The following is a 19230-nucleotide window of genomic DNA, read 5'->3' as shown; positions in this document are numbered from 1 at the left end:
TGCTGGCACTGGTATTAAGGCACAGTTACATATTAAGGTGCAATTATATTCCTTGATCTAGTCTACCAGGCACTAACAACAGGGAGAATACAGGAGAAATAAACTTGCAAGGAAATGACCTACAAATGCCCAAATCCTACCACAGTTACAATGGGAACTCATGAGATATAGGTGTCATATGAAGGCCATTCAGCCCATCACATCTGCTCCACCACAGCTGATGTGATCATCCTTTTTGCCCCCACAACCCTCAACTCCCTCACTGCAAGTATCTGAATAGAGACTGGGATAGCAGCAATGTAAAGGCAATCAAAGTTTGTGAGAAGATTTGTAGCTCGGGTGCTCGTTGTGGTTCTGTTCGCCGAGCTGGGAGTTTTTGTTGAAAACATTTCATCCCCTTTCTAGGTGACTCCCTTAGTGCTTGGGAGCCTCATGTGAAGCTTCACTGGAGGCTCCCAAGCACTGAAGATGTCACCTAGAAAGGGGACGAAACGTTTGCAACAAAAACTCCCAGCTCGGCGAACAGAACCACAACAGTGTAAAGGCAAGAATTGGGCAGTACGGTGGCTCATTGGTTAGCACTGCTGCCTCACAGCACCAGGGTCCCAGGTTCGATTCCAGCCTCAGGCGACTGACTGTGTGAAGTTTGCACATTCTCTCCATGTCTGTGTGGGTTTCCTCCCACAGTCCAAAGATTTACAGGTCAGGTGAATTGGCCATGGGAAATTGTCCGTAGTGCTAGGTGCATTAGTCAGAGGGAAATGGGTCTGGGTGGGTTACTCTTCGGAGGGTCGGTGTGGGCTGTTTGGGCTGAAGGGCCTGTTTCCATGCTGTAGGGAATCTAATCTAATTCCTGAAGTATGTCAGGAAAACCTACAGCAGCATGTGGCCAGTCATTAACCTGGCTCTCAGGCTGAGGACAGTGATTATTGCATTTCAAGGTTTAAGAGGCGATGGGAGGGGTCAGGAAGCATCCATAAGTAAGAACAATTAAATGGAAAGAGCTATCTTCAATGGATAAGCATGGCTCTGACCCAGTAAATTAGGAACAGAGGATCCAGGCAAGATTAGAACTGAATTATGATAGATGTCAAGTGGACAATACAACCCAGACTTAGGTATTTCAGAGGAAAAGGGAGAGAAGCAAACAGAATATAAAAGAAGAGAATGGCAACAAACAGTAACACGAATCCCAAACTATTGGACAGGAAAGTATTATGAACGGTGTAGAGGACAAAGAAGAACTAGAAAAGGACAAACAAATTAATGAATGTGAGGTGACAGATGCAATTTAATGCAGAGAAACGTGGAGGTTAGATTCCCTACAGTTTGGCCCAACAAGTCCACACCGACCCACCCAGACCCATTTCCCTCTGACTAGGACTCTGGGTAATACAAGATGGAGGACGGGAAAAATTTCTGGCTGTAAGAGCTGCTCCTTTTTTGTTGAGGTATTTTAGTTGCTGGAGGTGGTTTCCTCAAATTCCAGAAGCAGCAATTACTGTTTTATACGCTGTTGCATTGTTTTGGAACTTAGAAATTTTAAAAAATCAAAACAATAGTAGTTTTAGAAGGGAGAAGAGCAGACAAAGGAAGCACATGGTGAGGACGGTGCAGGAGAGAGAGAGAGAGAGAGAGAGAGAGAGAGAGAGAGAGAACCTGCACAGTTACTGCCTTTGCTGTTTGTGAATTCATGTGTCGCTGGACATCAGAGAGCATCTGGGAAAATTAACAAACAGTGAATTTCACAACCAATCTTGGAGGAACTGGTTCACAACACAGAATCAGATGAGTTAATTGTTGTTTTAAGTCTGTCCAAGATAAAAGCAGTATTAGTGAGTACAGTGGGTTCTTTCTTGATTTTATGTTTTTGGAGATAAGTCTCTTGATTAAACTTAAAATATAAGCCATAGCTATGAATTTAACCTGGGGCAGTGTTTGTAGAGGAATAAGACGGTGTTATTTTCTGGGTCTGTAGATTGTGAAGGAGCAAAAATGGCCTTTGCAGTGATATGTACTTCTTGTCAGATGTGGGAGTTTAAAGAGAGTTTAAGGATTACTGCAGATTATATCTGCCATAAATGCTGTTGGATGCGAACCGTATCAGATTGAGTGGATCGGTTGGAGAGACAGATAGAAGCGATGAGGAATTTACAACAGCAACAGTATGTGATGGATGGCAGTTATGGGGGGGGGGGGGGGGGGGAGAGAGAGAGAGAGAGAGAGTCTCAGATACAGCCACATAGATGAGTTAACACCAGGAAGGGTGAGAGGTCGGAACCTAGGGCCGGAGTCTTTTGTGGATATATGCATTTCAAACAAGTATGCTGTTTTGGAAAACGTAGGGGGTGATGGATTCTCAGGGGAACATAGCACGAACAGCCAAGTTTCTGGTATTGAGACTGGCTCTAATGCAATGAGGGGTATGTCAGCTTCCAAGAGATCAATTGTCTTAGGGGATTCTGTAGTCAGAGGTACAGACAGAAGTTGCTCTGGCCAGCAGAGAAAAAGCAGAATGGTGTGTTGTTTCCCTAATGCCAGGATCAAGGATGTCTCAGAGAGGGTACAGAATGTTCTCACATTCTGGGGAGAGGGGCCAGCAAGAGGTCATTGTCCACACTGGAACCAACGATATAGGAAGGGAAAAGGTTGAGACTCTAAAGGGAGATTACAGAGAGTTAGGCAGAAATTTAAAAAGGAGGTCCTCAAGGGTAGTAATATCTGGATTACTCCCAGTGCTACGAGCTAGTGAGGAGAAGAATAGGAGGATAGAGCAGATGAACGTGTGCCTGAGGAGCTGGTGTATGGGAGAAGGATTCACATTTTTGAATCAATGGAATCTGTTTTGGGGTAGAAGTGACCTGTACAAGAAGGTGGATTGCACCGAAATTGGAAGGGAACTAATATACTGGCAGGGAAATTTGCTAGAACAGCTTGGGAGGATTTAAATTAGTAAGGTGGTGGGGTGGGACCCAGGGAGATAGTGAGGAAAGAGATCGAACTGAGACGGGTACAGCTGAGAACAGAAGTGAGTCAAACATTCAGGACAGTCAGGGACAAGGTAGGACTAATAAATTAAACTGCATTCATTTCAATGCAATGGGCCTAACAGGGAAGGCAGATGAACTCAGGGCATGGTTAGGAACATGGGACTGGGATATCATAGCAATTACAGAAACATGGCTCGGGGATGGGCAGGACTGGCAGCTTAATGTTCCAGGATACAAATGCTACAGGAAGGATAGAAAGGGAGGCAAGAGAGGAGGGGGGGTGGCATTTTGGTAAGGGACAGCATTACAGCTGTGCTGAGGGAGGATATTCCCAGAAATACACCCAGGGAAGTTATTTGGGTGGAACTGAGAAATAAGAAAGGGATGATCACCTTATTGGGATTGAATTATAGACCCTCTAATAGTCAGAGGGAAATTGAGAAACAACTTGTAAGGAGATCTCAGCTATCTGAAAGAATAATAGGATACTTATGGTAGGGAATTTTAACTTTCCAAACATATACTGGGACTGCTATAGTGTTAAAAGTTAGATGGAGAGGGATTTCTTAAGTGCGTACAAGACAATTTTCTGATTCAGTATGTGGATGTACCTATAGAGGTACAGTTAGTAAGTTTGCAGATGATACCAAAATTGGAGGTGTAGTGGACAGCGAAGAGTGTTACCTCAGACTACAACAGGATCTTGACCAGATGGGCCAATGGGCTGAGAAGTGGCAGACGGAGTTTAATTCAGATAAATGTGAGCTGCTGCATTTTGGAAAAGCAATACTTAGCAGGACTTATACACTTAATGGTAAGGTCCTAGGGAGTGTTGCTGAGCAAAGAGACCTTGGAGTGCAGGTTCATAGCTCCTTGAAAGTGGAGTCGCAGGTGGATAGGATAGTGAAGGCGGCGTTTGGTATGCTTTCCTTTATTGGTCAGAGTATTGAGTACAGGAGTTGGGAGGTCATGTTGCGGCTGTACAGGACATTGGTTAGGCCACTGTTTGAATACTGCGTGGAATTCTGGTCTCCTTCCTATTGGAAAGAAGTTGTGAAACTTGAAAGGGTTCAGAAAAGATTTATAAGGATGTTGCAAGGGTTGGAGGATTTGAGCTACAGGGAGAGGCTGAACAGGCTGGGGCTGTTTTCCCTGGAGCATCAGAGGTTGAGGGGCAACCTCAGAGGTTTACAAAATTATGAGGGGCATGGATAGGATAAATAGACAAAGTCTTTTCCGTGCGGTCAGGGAGTCCAGAACTAGAGGGCATAGGGTTAGGGTGAGAGGGGAAGATATAAAAGAGACCTTTTCACGCAGAGGGTGGTACATGTATGGAATGAGCTGTCAGAGGAAGTGGTGGAGGCTGGTACATTTGCAACATTTAAGAGGCATTTGGATGGTATATGAATAGGAAGGGTTTGGAGGGATATGGGCCGGGTGCTGGCAGGTGGGACTAGATTGGGTTGGACCGAAGGGCCTGTTTCCATGCTGTACATCTCTATGACTCTATCATGCATCTAACACTATGGGCAATTTAGCATGGCCAATTCACCTGCACATCTTTAGACTGTGGGAGGAAACCGGAGTGCCCGGAGGAAACCCACGCAGACACGGGGAGAACGTGCAAACTCCACACAGACCATCATCCAAGGCCATAATCGAACCTGGGTCTCTGGTGCTGTGAGGCAGCAGTGCTAACCAATGAGCCGCTGTGCCGCCCTGATACTTTTTCACGGGATGGGGAGGAGCTGAGAGGGAATAAAATGAAACACTAACTGAATCTAAAGGGGGTGCAGGAGCAGAGGAAACGAAGTGTACATATACAGATAAATACTGAAGGTGGCAGGAGAGTTGGACAAAGGGATTAATAACTCAAAGCATCCTGTATTTTATTGATAGGAACAGTGTGTTCACGGCCAAGGTGGTGATAAAAATCTTGCACAGACCATGGGGGTTTCAGCCTCAGCTGGAATATAGTGGACAGTTCCAGTAAGAATATGAAGGGATTAGGGCGAATGCAGAAAATATTCAGGAGTGAGTCACACAGACAGGCTGTGTCTGTTCTCTTTGGGAAGAACAGGACAAGAGATTTGATGGTGATGAGGGGCGTTGGACAGACTGGATAGAAAGAAACTGTTCCCACTGATGGAAGGATCGAGAACCAGATGGTACAGATTTACAGTGATTGGTAAAAGCAGTGGAGAAATGAGATGAAATGTTTTCACACAGCAAGTTGTTTCGGTCTGGAACACACTGCCTGAAAGTGTCCTGGAGGCAGGTTCAATCGAGGGAATGATATTGTTACCTGAAACGGAAGAATTCAGGGTTTCGGGAGAAAGTGGGAGTGACTTCCACAAGGAAGCAATGAGCCAAAAGACATCCTTGTGCGCTGTAACTATTCCATGATTCAAAACAGACTTGCCTACATTGTCCCTAAACTTGGAATCCTGAGGCCCAGGAAATGAAATTCAATTCTGTGACTGTTTAAAAACTCAGGTGCCTCTCTGGTGCCCTTCGGGGAAGGAAATCTGCTCTCCTTACCCTGTTTGGCTCGCATGTGAATCCAGGTTGACTAACTCTGAAAGGGCAGAGCAAATCACTCAGTTCAGAGGAAATTAGCAATGGACAATAAACACTGAAAAGAGAAAACACCCACACTTAGCTCCTCTACATCTTCCTGCTCCCTCTGCTCCAGTGACCATATCTCCATCATCGTACCATTGGATGACTTTAGTCAAGAGTGTGGCTCTAGAAAAGCAGAGCAGGTCAGGCAGCTTCGGAGCAGGAAAATCGACGGACAAAAGCCCTTCATCAGGAATGAAGGAAAGAGCCTCTGGTGTGGAGAGATAAATAGGAGGGTGTGGGGCTGGGGAGAAGGTAGCTGAGAGTGCAATAGGTGGATAGAGATGGGGGTAAAGGTGATAGTTCAGAGGGGAGGGTGGAAGGTGGGAAGATGGACAGATGGGACAGGTCATGCGCCTAGCAATTCCATCATGTGTCTAGCCAGTAACCTCACTGCAATCTCTCAACACACAACCAGTCACAAAGCTTCTCACAAGCCTTTCGCTAATTCCATGCACTCGCTTTCTTCAGTCATTTGACAGGATTCTTCCCAACCGAAAACAATGGAGCTGTCACAATCACCCCATTAGGTGGATGGTTTACTGATCAAGGCAGGAACTTTTACTCTGTATTTAACCCTGTGCTGTCCGTGTCCTGGGACTGTTTGATGAGAACAGTGTAGAGGAAGCCTTACTCTGTATCTAACCCTGTTTAATGCATACTCACACCTTTATGGCGGTTTGTGGATTAACAAATAACGACATCCTTTTCATGACTGACTTGTGACAATCCATTCCCTCCCCTCAAGAATGCCAGAAGATGGCACTGCTGCTCACGCCTGATGGGCTGAATGGACTCCTACCTGCACTGTGATACCTTGATGAGTTTATAATGTCTTCAAACAGAGAGTGTGCAATGGAGCAGAGCCGGAAGGTCTGTGTGCAGTGGAATAGGTGAGAGTCTCTGGTGATTGGGAAGGTGAGCAGTACAGGCTGCCTGGTGCTCCAGCTCTTGCCCTGCTCAGGCCCAGATGGCTGAGCCAATGGGGACAGTCAGAAAAGAGGGAGTGGAAGGGATCTGAAAACAAGTGCATCCACCTGGTGCCATGGCAATCCTCCCCTTCTGTTCCAGAATGATCTTCCCGTTGAAGTCAACAGCTGGTAGCATCTGCTGTTCAAACATGACAACGTTAGACTCGACCAGACCAAAGTAGTTATGCTGAGCGAAGAACTTCTTAGTGGGTTCCAATGTGAATTCACTGGTCATGATGTACCTGGAGATTGTAGAGGAGAGAGAGAGAGAAATCATTGACCAGACAGAGAGCTCCCCGTGGCTTCCCCAAAGTAATGGTCTTCTTATGACACTCAGCAGTGGTTAAAACACTCTGCCCCTCACCTCTTGACATTTTCTTGTGGTTACTTTTCAGAGAGTTCTTTTGTTACTTCTCACCAGCTCCTTTATTAGGACATGCAGTCATAAAGTAAAATTACCTTCTATATCTGGTGTTGACATATCAGGTACTTGGACTTGCACGTGACAAAAATAAGTCATCAAAATCCTTCAGTGGTCAACTCTCAAATAAAGGAGAAAGTGAGGACTGCAGATGCTGGAAATCAGAGCTGAAAATGTGTTGCTGGAAAAGCACAGGTCAGGCAGCATCCGAGGAGCAGGAAAATCGACGTTTCGAGCTGGAGCCCTTCCTGATGGAACGGCTTCTGCCCGAAACGTCGACTCTCCTGCTCCTCGGATGCTGCCTGGTCTGCTGTGCTTTTCCAGTAACAAACTCTCAATTAAATATTAACCCATATCACGCAAGGAAAGCATGAATTTCCTGGACACCTCGGTGTTTAAACTGGCACAAGACAACAGGCGTAAACTAGCAATTTTTTTTCAAAACACCAAAACCCATCAGCATAGAATTATAGGCACACAGTTGCACATCTGTGTCTAATACAAACACGGTATCTCAAGTAATTTGCAGGATGTGAGACACTTTGAATTTTGGTATAAAAACAATATAAATCTTTAGGAAGAAAAACTTTCAATAATAAATTATCTAATTCTCACAGTCTTTATTAAAATAGGAGCTACTCCGAAACCTCTGCAGCCTTAAGTGGAGAGACTCCAAGTTCATTTGAGAGTAATTTGTTAGCTTGGGTTTCTGTTTAATACTGATGTAACACAGTTGTCAATCCTTTGCAGCGTTCCCCCCACCAACCTGTCACAAACTCCTACTACCAACCTCCAACTGAACAGGCTCAGGTCTCAGCCTAGTAGGCCATGGCACCCACATGCCGTAGCAACATGTGACCTTGGGCCTACTGGCCTCATTTCTTCAACCACAGATTATCTCTCTGCATCCCTGGCTGATAGCTTCATCGTGAGCTGATTCATTCTACTAAGGGGGGTGGTTTTCCCCAAGGTGATGGACGTTCTGTGTGCAGGATTTCAGGGCTGGGCAGGGGCACAGTAATTAACCTACACTGATATACAGACAGTAACCATTTAGTTTTCCAATGAGCAAACAGATACTCACCAAGGAACAACACATTTCTTGCCCAGCCTTTCCTCAGCGAGTTGCTGTACTTTGCGAATCCGCTCTGCTTGGATTTGGTAAAGGGTTTTTCCACTTGGCAGCCCAACATCATACATTCCCTTTGGGTACGACACACCCAGACGTGTGCCCTGTCCTCCAGCCAGTAGAAGAACAGCTACACGGTTTTCAGAGATCTCGTGAAAACCTGTAAAGAAACACAAAGACTTAAAGCCACAGCCAAAGATACACACAACTGAAAAGACCAGCTGGAACCACTGGTCATGCTGCACATTTCCCTGTTATAGATACATTCCTGTTCCCACCAGAATGGTACACCGGTGTTATACAGTGACAGACCTGTTCCACCAGTACTGTACCCCAGTGTTTTACAGGGACAGACCTGTCCCCACCAATACTGCACCCCAGTGTTATACAGTGACAGACCTGTCCCCCCCAGTACTGTACCCCAGTGTTATACAGTGACAGACCTGTCCCCCCCAGTACTGTACCCCAGTGTTATACAGTGACAGACCTGTCCCCCCCAGTACTGTACCCCAGTGTTATACAGTGACAGACCTGTCCCCCCCAGTACTGTACCCCAGTGTTATACAGTGACAGACCTGTCCCCCCCAGTACTGTACCCCAGTGTTATACAGTGACAGACCTGTCCCCCCAGTACTGTACCCCAGTGTAATACAGTGACAGACCTGTCCCCCACCAGTACTGTACCCCAGTGTTATACAGTGACAGACCCGTTCCCCCCCCAGTGCTGTACCCCAGTGTTATACAGGGACAGACCTATCTTTACCAGCACTGGTTCCCACTGACAGATTGGAATTGAATAGTCGGTCAGACAGACAATTTTATTTTTGCGAAGTGTTGTGTTATTGTTTCAGAAGGATTTGTTATTGGAACACGTATACGAGTGTAAACTGATGACTTACGTACATTTACTGGACAAAACAGGTAGGTGATGACCTTGTCGTATCAGCACAGGCCTGTTAATCCAGAGACTCAGATAATGTTCTGGGGACCTGTATTCTCATCTCGCCACAGCAGATGATGGAATTTGAATTCAATAAAAATCTGGAATTAAGAATCTAATGACGAAGAATCCATCGTTGAATCTCGGGGAAAAAATCATCTGACTCACTAATGTCTTTGAGGCAAAGAAACTGCCATTCTTTATCTGGTCTGGTCTACACAGGACTCCATACCCACAGCAACATGGTTGACTCTTCACTGCCCTCTGGGCAATAAATCCTTCCACATCAGCCAGTGATGTCCTCATCCCACGCATGAATAAAAAATATCCAATCCAGCTAATTACTTCCACATTAGTCTACTCTCATTCATCAGCAAAGCTGTGGAAAGTGCTGTCAGCAGTATTATCATTCAACATTCTCTTCAGAAATATTCTGTTCACTGATGCTCAGTTTGGGTTGCGCCAGAGCCATTTGGCTGCAGACCTCATTACAACTTTGGTTCAAACATGGACAAAGAAGGTGAATTCCAGAGGTTAGGGGAGGTGAGAGTGATAGGCCTTGACATCAGGGCTGCATTTGACTGAGTGTGGCATCAAGAAGCTCTGGCAAAACTGGAATCAATGGGAATGGTGGAGGGGGGCAAACTCCCCACTTGTTTGAGTCATACCTGGCACACAGGAAGATGGTTGTGGTTCTTGGAGGTTAGTCATCTCAGTTCCAGGACATCTCTGCAGGAGTTCCTCAGGGCAGTGTCCTCGGCCCAACTATCATCAGCTGCTTCATCAACGACCTTCCCTCCATCATAAGGTCTAAAGTGGGGATGTTCATCGACGATCACACAATATTCAGCACTATGTGCAACTTCTCAGATAATCAAGCAGTCCATGTCCAAATGCAGTAAGATCTGGACTATATCCGGACCTGAGCTTCCAAGTTGTAAGTAACAAGTGCCAGGCAATGACCAACTATAGAAAATCTAATTATCGTCCTTGACATTCAACTGCATCGCCATCACTGATTTCACCACTATCAACATCCTGGGCGTCACTACTCACCTCTCATCTGAGGCTGACGTTGATGTGGAGATTTAACATTACATCCAGTCCTTCAGACACCAAAGGATGAATGTCTTCAATGACCGTGACATCAGTGCTGATACCAAGATCGTTGGGTATAAGATAGCTATGTTATAGCCTGAAAGTTGAAGCCCCTCCGATAACTAAATCCAAAACACTCAAAGGCTCACCTCACCTTATAATCTGTTAAAGAAGTGGGAAAAGCAGTATAACTTACCTCTCACCCCCAAGCTGTTATAAAGGAGTGGTTAAATGAAACCAAATCCTTTCACTCACTCTATAATCAACAAGTGACAATTTATCTAACTCCAACAGTGAATAAATTAACTGAACCACTAACAAACCAAAGAATTTGCCCTCTAACTACAAACAATTCCTGAATAAAACAAAATCCTAAAGGCATGCTGTTCCAAAAAAAATACAAGTTCCACTCAACAAAACAACAAAATTTAGTTTCTCAAAATTACAGCTAGGATACATCTTCTGAAATGCTCCTTAACCACTCCGCTAATTCTTTCAGGAACACCTCCTCCTTCGAATTGTTACGTAGGGTTCTTCTGTCAGGAATGTTCTCTCTCTCTGTGAATTCTGCTGTTGGGAATATTAACTAAGAGCTCTGCGGTACCTTTATTAATTAGATGGTGTTTTCTCTGACATCTGAAAGTTGTTATCTCTTCAGGTGGCAGCCTGCTCTCTCCAATTTTCCAAATGCCCTCATCTTTTATACCCTTGATGACCAATCAATTTCCTTACTATCAGATTGGTTTTAGGTAGCCAAAACCATCATATTTAAATTTAATTGGTATTTAATAACTAAGGGCTTGATTTAAATTGATTGGTTACATTTTTTTAAAAAACTTGTGGTCTTGGTAAAAATGCCGCTTGCCTGTTCAATACAGAATGTTTCAATTCAATCGCTGTGTACCTGCAGTTTAAACTCCTGTTCAGACATCCATTTTAACTTAAGCAGTGAAGAAATCTTTTAAAGGGAACAGGCAACACTTTCCCCCATCTTACAATTTTACAAACACCAACTTCGCAACAGCTATCCTTCCATCTCTTTTATATTGCTCCAAAACCTGTCCTACACTTTACAAGGCCCCTTGAGACATACAATCAAGCCTGTTTGAGATGGATTCTCTGCATTCGTTGGGAAGATAGGCATCCTTGAAGCAGCCAAAAACACCAGCACGGAGGTCAATATCATCCAAAACCAACACCACTGGACAGGCTACACGCTTTGGATGCCTGGGTTCCCACTACCCAGACAAATCATCTTCACCCAGCTCAAAGAAACAAGAGGAGAACAAAGGTGCAAAGATTCCCAAAAAGGCTTCCCTCAACACATATAACACAGATTCTGGATCAGTGGTGCTGGAAGAGCACAGCAGTTCAGGCAGCATCCAAAGTGCAGTGAAATCGACATTTCGGGCGAAAGCCCTTCATCAGGAAAACCTTCATCAGGTTTCCAGCATCTGCAGTATTGTTTTTAACACATATAACACAGATGTCAACATACAGTAGACCCTCATTCAGAAGAAACTGACTTGAGTGAAGATGCTGTATGGAGGAACACGGTTTTCAAGAATCCCCTGCAGTAAGAGGGAGCACAGAGAAGGAAGTAGAGAAAGGAAGGCCGATGATCACAAGGCCAAGGACTAATTCCACCTCCTGGGAACTCCTGCCAAACGTGTGGCTCTAGAATTGGGATCATCAACCACATTAGGATCCACAGATCCCATGACCAGTGGTATGGAATTACCTCAGTGGATAAGCATAGTTGTTGGTGAGCCATTGGTGACAATGGCGAGCATTAACCAGAGTCTAAACTGCACTAGACATACAAAAACAATGAGTACAGGGCAAGTTAGATGCTGAGAGGCTTGCGGAAAAATCCCTGTCCACTGATATGCAGACTAGCCAGGGTAAGCTTTAGGGCTAGGTCCGGGTGGGATCAGCACAGACTCAGTGGGCCAAATGGCCTCCTTCCGCACTGTAGCAAGTCTATAACTCCTGACTCCCAAAGCCTATTCACCACCTACAAGGCACAAGTCAAAGATGTGATGGAATATTCCCCACTTGCCTGTTGAGAGCAGCTCCAACAACACTCAAGGAAAGCTTGACACCATCCAGGACAAAGCAGCTCACTTGATTGGCACCACGTCCACAAACATCCACTCCCTCCACCACCGATACATGTAGCAGCAGAGTGTGTTCAATCTACATTGCAGCAACTCACCAAGGCTCTTTCAACAGCAACTTCCAAACCCATGACCAGAACCATTCTGAAGAACAAGGGCAGCAGATACTGGCAAGTTGCCGCAATCCACCACCCAACCATCCTGAGTTGAAATTACATAGCTGGCTAAGTGGGCGGCACGATGGCACAGTGGTTAGCACTGCTGCCTCACAGCGCCAGAGACCCGGGTTCAGGCGACTGACTGTGTGGAGTTTGCACGTTCTCCCCGTGTCTGCGTGGGTTTCCTCCGGGTGCTCCGGTTTCCTCCCACAGTCCAAAGATGTGCGGGTCAGGTGAATTGGCCATGCTAAATTGTCCGTAGTGTTAGGTAAGGGGTAAATGTAGGGGAATGGGTGGGTTGCGCTTCGGCGGGTCAGTGTGGACTTGTTGGGCTGAAGGGCCTGTTTCCACACTAAGTAATCCAATCTTTGTAATCCAAACTCACAACCCATGAATATATAAAAATACATGGGATACAGGCTTCTAGGGACCAACCAGTGAATATTTAAAAGTTCAGGACCGATTAATAGAGAGCAAGTTTTGAGAAGATTTTTAGAGACTTTTTTTGAAAAACTCAAAAGAATTACATAATTCTATCAGAGAAAATCTCTGGCAGAGGAGTACACAACAATGAAAAGTTTTGACAAGAAAGTCTGAAGAAAGCATTTTTACTGGCTGACTTGTGAAAGGAAATGGGTGACACACTGGCTGAACAGGTGCCACAGCGGCTCAGTGGTTAGCACTGGTGCCCCACAGCACCAGGGACCCAGGTTCGATTCCAGCCTCGGGCGACTGTCTGTGTGTGTTTCCTCTGGATGCTCTGGTTTCTTCCCACATTCCAAGAGATGTGCAGATCAGGTGAGTTGTCCACGGCGTTCAGGCATGTGCATGGTTAGGTACATTAGTCAGAGATAAACGTAGAGTAGAGGAATGGGTTTGTGTGGATTACGCTTTAGAGGATCAGGTTGGGCCGAATGGCCTGTTTTCACATTGTAGGGATTCAATAATAAAATGCTTTTTCACACAGGGTTCTGCAGTCTAGATCTTTCTATCAAAAACAAGATTGTCGGCAAAATATAGAACTTGGCAATAAAACGGAAAAGTTGCAGACAGCCAATATCCACACCCTGTTTATTAATTCAGGACCTAGGTAGGAATCAATCCTACTGTGGCTGAGCCAGTAGTGCATGTCAAAGCTGATGGCAGCGGGGTGGGGGGATTGTGAGTGGGTTAGTGCTGAATGTTCAGCTTTGACAGAACCACCAGCACAAGCCAAGCTGAGCATTCCTGGGTGAGCAGCCTGTGAGAGATCCATGTAATGTGCTGGAATGGAGCAGTTTCCTGTTGACTTTCCACAGTCACGAGAATATCACACAGTGAACACACAGTCCTGTTTCAACCACAAGAACCAGTCTTGTGGAAACACAGTGCTGTTACTACGGCCATTTCACAACTGAATAGTCCACAATTGCACCTCCCCCCTCCTCAACAAAGTCTAGAACTCCCCCCAACAGCTCCTGCTCTCTCACACCAACATCCTGCCTGTCCCTATTCTCTCCCTGAAACCTTGCTGTCACTTAAATCTTCTGTATCTTCTCTCCAATTCCCCTACGTCCTTGAAACTCCCCTAAACCTTTAAGCCTCTCTCTGACACGCCTCCCTCCCTGACAGGAAACTCTCTCCTTGGCTTCAACCATCAACATCACTCTGTCACACTCACCCCACTCCCACCTACCCCTCTCCTCCCCCATCCCTCTTCCACCCTTCCCCCACATCCCTCTTCCACCCCCCCCCCCGCATTCCCTGAGCACCCCTTCCCTCTCCTCCATTTCCATTCCTCTTTCTTACTGCCTCGTGTAGAACCCCTTCTCCCTATCCCCACCGCACCCAATGCTCTTCCCTCCTGGTCCCCAGCCCACACCCCCTCACCCACAGGCCCATTTCTCCCCCCGTCACACCCTATTCCCCTCTCCCCCCTCACATCCATCCCCCCCACCCCTCTCCCCCCTCACATCCACCCCCCCACCCCTCTCCCCCCTCACATCCCCCCCCACCCCTCACATCCCCCCCACCCCTCTCCCCCCTCACATCCCCCCCCCATCCCCCTGCCCTCCCTCACATCCCCCCCACCCCACACTCCTCCCCATCCCCCTGCCCTCCCTCACATCCCCCCCACCCCACACTCCTCCCCATCCCCCTGCCCTCCCTCACATCCCCCCCCACCCCTCACATCCCCCCCCATCCCCCTGCCCTCCCTCACATCCCCCCCCACCCCTCACATCCCCCCCCACCCCTCTCCCCCCTCACATCCCCCCCCCACCCCCTCCCCATCCCCCTGCCCTCCCTCACATCCCCCCCACACTCCCCCCCCACCCCCTCACCGCGGTCCCTCCAGGTGTCCAGTCTGTGGGGTTCAGTCCGGGCGGTGCTGCCGGTGACCTCCCCGGGAAGGGGCTGCATGTTGCGGTGTGTGCCGGCGGCCCCCTGCCCCTGCCCCTGCCCCCGGAGCCGGGCCGTGGCGGCGGCCGCCTCCTGACAGTGATCCCGGAGCGGAGCCGCCTCCAGCTGCTGCACCGCCGCCTCCAGGAGCCGCCGCTCCTCGGCCGACAGCTGCTCCCAGAACCGCAGCACCTCCGGCTGTCCGGCCCGGTCCAGGAGCTCCCGGACACGGGCAGGGGGAGAGGGAGAGGGCGGCGGCAGCAACATCCCGGAGCCGGAGCCGAGCCTCACACACACGGACAGGGCGGGAGGAGGACCCGAGGCCTGGGGCCCGCCCACACACACATCACCCGGACCCGGGGGAGGGGGCGGAGTCCCGGGCCCCGCCCCTAGCCCCGGCTGGGCCCCGCCCCTAGCCCCGGCTGGGCCCCGCCCCTAGCCCCGGCTGGGCCCCGCCCCTAGCCCCGGCTGGGCCCCGCCCCTAGCCCCGGCTGGGCCCCGCCCCTCCCAGGCCATAGCCCCGCCCCCGGCCCCGCCCCGCGGCGGCTCCTAGAGGTAACATGTTTCATCCAGCTGTTCAGTCATGTTCTGACATGCCCAGGTAGTAGTGGGGACTTGTCCTTCTTGTCCAGTGTTAAGGACATTACCATGGCACCATGTCTCGTTACCAGTGTTTAAAACAGTTAAATGGAATCACTTTTAGACAATAACAAGAAACTTGCAAGGACATTCAGCAAAGCGAATTGAAATGACATTCATTGGAACAATGACACATTCTCATCCTTCTAGCCGGTCTCAAATCTACAAGCAGACACTGTCAGCTTCATCACCTGGGTCACTCTCATCAGGCTTTCAGTGAGTGAGACCTGACATTCTGCCTTTTGTGAAGAAGACATTTGTGTCAGACACCATTCCTATGCTCATTGACCTGTATCGGCTCCTAGTCAGGCAGTGCTTTGGTCTTAATATGTTTCAAATCTGTCCATAAATTTGCCCTGCCTAGCTCTGTAATTTTCTTCAGCCTCAATTTCCCCCACAATACCCACACTCCTCCAATTCTGACCTTTCTTGGGACCCCTGTTTTAATTGTTGCACCGTTGGTGGCCATGCCTTTAAGCTGCTGGAACCTAAGTTTTGAAGTTCTGACCTGCAATTCTCATCTCTTACTCCTTCTTTACAATACTGTTTAGAAAAATACCTTTTTGACCAAGATTTTGATCATCTCTCCTGATGTTTCCTGTATGCTCCAGTATCAAATTTTGTTTTGTAATAAGGAGCTTCATTAGGGTGTAGGTTTGTTCGCTGAGCTGCAGGTTTGATATCCAGATGTTTCATTACCTGGCTAGGTAACATCATCAGCTTCATTTTGTTAATGGCACCCTTATAAGTTTTGCTGAAAGTTCAGGAACAGCAACAGTTTCTTTGTTTCCCTTTCTATATCTGATCCACTGAGTATTTCCAGGATTTCTGATTTTTAATCTATTATTACTGCATGTTGTTACATCATCAATGAGCATAAGGACAGAGATTGACTAAAAAGTGATCAATTCCATTAACAACTTCACAGATAATGAAGCAGACTGCACATGATCTGTGACAATGAAACTGGACAAGCTCAGATTGATAGGTGGAAAGTGTCGTGAATGGTGAACTTTGTTGAAGCTTATATTTTGAAGAGTCCCTTTAGCCCAAAGGAGGAAGCAGACAGCTGGAAAGTGAGAAGCCCTAGACTGTGAACGCAGCCCACTTGGCCCATTGATGCTCCAAAGCACATTCCACCCAGACCTACCCATGTATCCTTGCATTTCACATGGCCAATTCACCTAACCTAACCTGCATATCTTTGGACTGTGGGGGGAAACCTCACACAGACATGGAGAGAACGAGCAAACTCCACGTAGTCAGCCGAGGTTGGAATCGAACTTGGGTCCCTGGTACTGTGAGGCAGCAGTGCTATCCACTGAGCCACCGTGCTGCCCCGGATTCCTGGCAAACACCATTTCTGAGAGGTACCCATATCCCCAAGAATGCTGTGGAGATGAGAATTGGAATGGGTGAACAAAGAGAAGCTAATTTGGAAATAGAGCTACAGTCAGGGGAGAGAACAGTAATTACCCAGGCTAAACCTCCACTAGGAAAGGAGATTGAGATAAAAACGCTTACATTAAGGGGGAAAAAAAAGCAGAATTTTTTCTCAAGAAGCAGTTACCGGTTGGAAATTGTGAGTGTGCAGGGCCAACATGTTCCTGTGAGGATGAAGGTGGGACCAAACATTCCAGAGTACCTGGATTATTGTTGAATGTACAGGGTTAGATGAGGGATAAAAGGGAAACTTATGGCAGATAGCAATGGTCCAGAAACCAGAACTCCTAGAGATGTACAGAAACTGCGGAGACTTATTTAAAAAAAAGACATTTGGGGAGCAAAGAGGGAAATTGAGAAAATACTGGTGAATCAAATTAGGAGCAAGAGGTTAACCAGGAAAAGAGTGGGACCATTAAGGACCTAAGAGGCAAATTGTGGGTGGAGACAGAGACATAGGTGAGGTTTTAAATGAGTACTTTGCATTCGTGTTCACTGGAGAGAAGGATGATGTTGGCATATAAATCATGTGATGAGCTTGCACAAATTGCAATTTAGAGGCAGGAGGTGTTAGCATTTTTAGCAAGCTTAAAATTGGATAATTCCGCAGACTGAACTGAGATGTAGTCGAGTCATCCCTTCACCAGGAATGAGGCTTGTTGGGCCGAAAGGTCTGTTTCCACACTGTAAGTAACCTAATCTAATCTTAATCGTCACCTAACCTTCTGTATAAAACAGTCAGAGAACTGAAATCCTATTCTCTTTGGTGGTGAAATATTCTCTCAGGGGATTCACCTAGACCCTCACAATAACCAGGGAAATTAAAATCTAGCTCAAAGGAAATGTATCTGAGGAGATGAGGAAGAAGGTTGACTAGTTTTAAATGATACTTGCTTTCTTCCCTTGGGTGAAGAGCTGACTGGACTCTACAGGCCCAAGTTCCATGTCCTGGATTCTCAACTGCTTTTGGTTGAAGTTGAGAGAAAGTAACTGAGGGATAAGCCTGATTCTAATGGCTCCAAGTAAGTAGTTACAACCAAAAAAAAACACACTGCAGCAGAATCACAGCAATGCGCCTTCCCTCTGAAATTACGGAGCAAATCACTCAGTTCAAGGAGTGTTAGGTATGGCACATGCTGGCCTTGACAGTGATGCCTACATCCCACAAAGTACGAAGAAACAAGGCTGACCTGATTCTGACCTCAGCTCTCCATTTCTGTCTCCCTCAATCCGCTTCAACTCCTTCATGAGTCAAACATTTCCCCACCTCCGTCTCAAAATGATTCAATTAGTCCACCTCTGAAGCTCTCTGGAAAAGAGATTTCCATGGACGAACAACCCTCTGGGCGAAAAGGTACCTCATCGCCTTCTAAAATGTGAGATCCTTCTCGTCTCTCCCACAAGAGGGAAGATCCTCTCAGCATTCCCTCAGTTCCCTAATGTGACAATAAACCCATTCTCTCATTCTTAAACTCTAATTAATGCAGGCCAAACCTAACCAACTGTTCCACACAACACCCTCACCTCAGGAATCTAGCGAGTGAACTTTCTGTGACTGCTTCGAGAACAATTATGTCTTTTCTTAAATAAGGAGCCCGAAATTGAACACAGACGGTGGTCTCACCAATGTCCTGTAAAGTCATCAGAGGATCATAGGGCTCCTCTCTCATTCGAGAGAGAGATGACGGAGAGTGAGTTTAACCTGGGGGGGTTACCACACCTCGGGTGAGGGGTGAGGTTGAGAAGGAGGGACCTTCAAGGTGACATCAGCTGGTGAGGGTGATGAAACCACCGTCTGAAACCGCTCTGCATTGTAAACTGCAAACTGAGCTAACCAACACCTATTACCAACGCCCCGTATAACTGTCACAAACACCTTCATTTTTACATTCCAACCCTGATACAATAATTGACAGCATTCCACTTGCCATCCTAATCACGTGCTGTACCTGCACACTAACCTTTTGTCATTCTTGTATCTAGACCCCAGATTTCTCCTTTTAAGTTGAATGCTGACTTCCTTCTACTTCTGTCAAAGTGGACAAGACCACATTTTCCCACATACTAATTAGGGTGGTATGGTGCCTCACAGCGCCAGGGACCTGGGTCAAATTCCAGCCTTGGGCAACTGCCTCTGTGGAGTTTGCACATTCTCCCCGTGTCTGTGTGGGTTTCCTCTGGGTGCTCCGGTTTCCTCCCACAGTCCAAAGATGTGCAGGTCAGGTCAATTGGCCATGGTGTCCAGGGATATGTAGGTTAGGTGGGTTAGCCATGGGAAATACAGGGTGATAGAGTTGAGTCTGGGCAGGATGCTCTTCAG

The 19230-nt window shown here is 47.0% G+C and overlaps 1 protein-coding gene across 2 annotated transcripts in view; it reads right to left on the bottom strand.

Annotated features, from left to right (window-relative positions):
• LOC132825781 (UDP-N-acetylhexosamine pyrophosphorylase-like protein 1) overlaps positions 1-15207 on the bottom strand; it is a 34810-nt gene extending 19603 nt beyond the window's left edge. For both annotated transcript variants that reach the window (XM_060841248.1, XM_060841249.1), the window contains exons 1-3: positions 14771-15207; positions 8089-8293; positions 6650-6825 (exon numbers count right to left, since the gene is read on the bottom strand). In XM_060841248.1, coding sequence (XP_060697231.1) covers positions 6650-6825; positions 8089-8293; positions 14771-15095 — 706 coding nt within the window. In that variant the 5' untranslated portion in view covers positions 15096-15207. The remainder of the gene's footprint in view (positions 1-6649; positions 6826-8088; positions 8294-14770) is intronic.
• Positions 15208-19230: the final 4023 nt, after the last annotated feature.

The sequence above is a fragment of the Hemiscyllium ocellatum genome, chromosome 21 (genome assembly GCF_020745735.1).
Source record: "Hemiscyllium ocellatum isolate sHemOce1 chromosome 21, sHemOce1.pat.X.cur, whole genome shotgun sequence".
Lineage (NCBI taxonomy): Eukaryota > Metazoa > Chordata > Chondrichthyes > Orectolobiformes > Hemiscylliidae > Hemiscyllium > Hemiscyllium ocellatum.
Note: the sequence above shows the minus strand (reverse complement) of the source record. Positions and strands in the feature narration are given on the sequence as shown.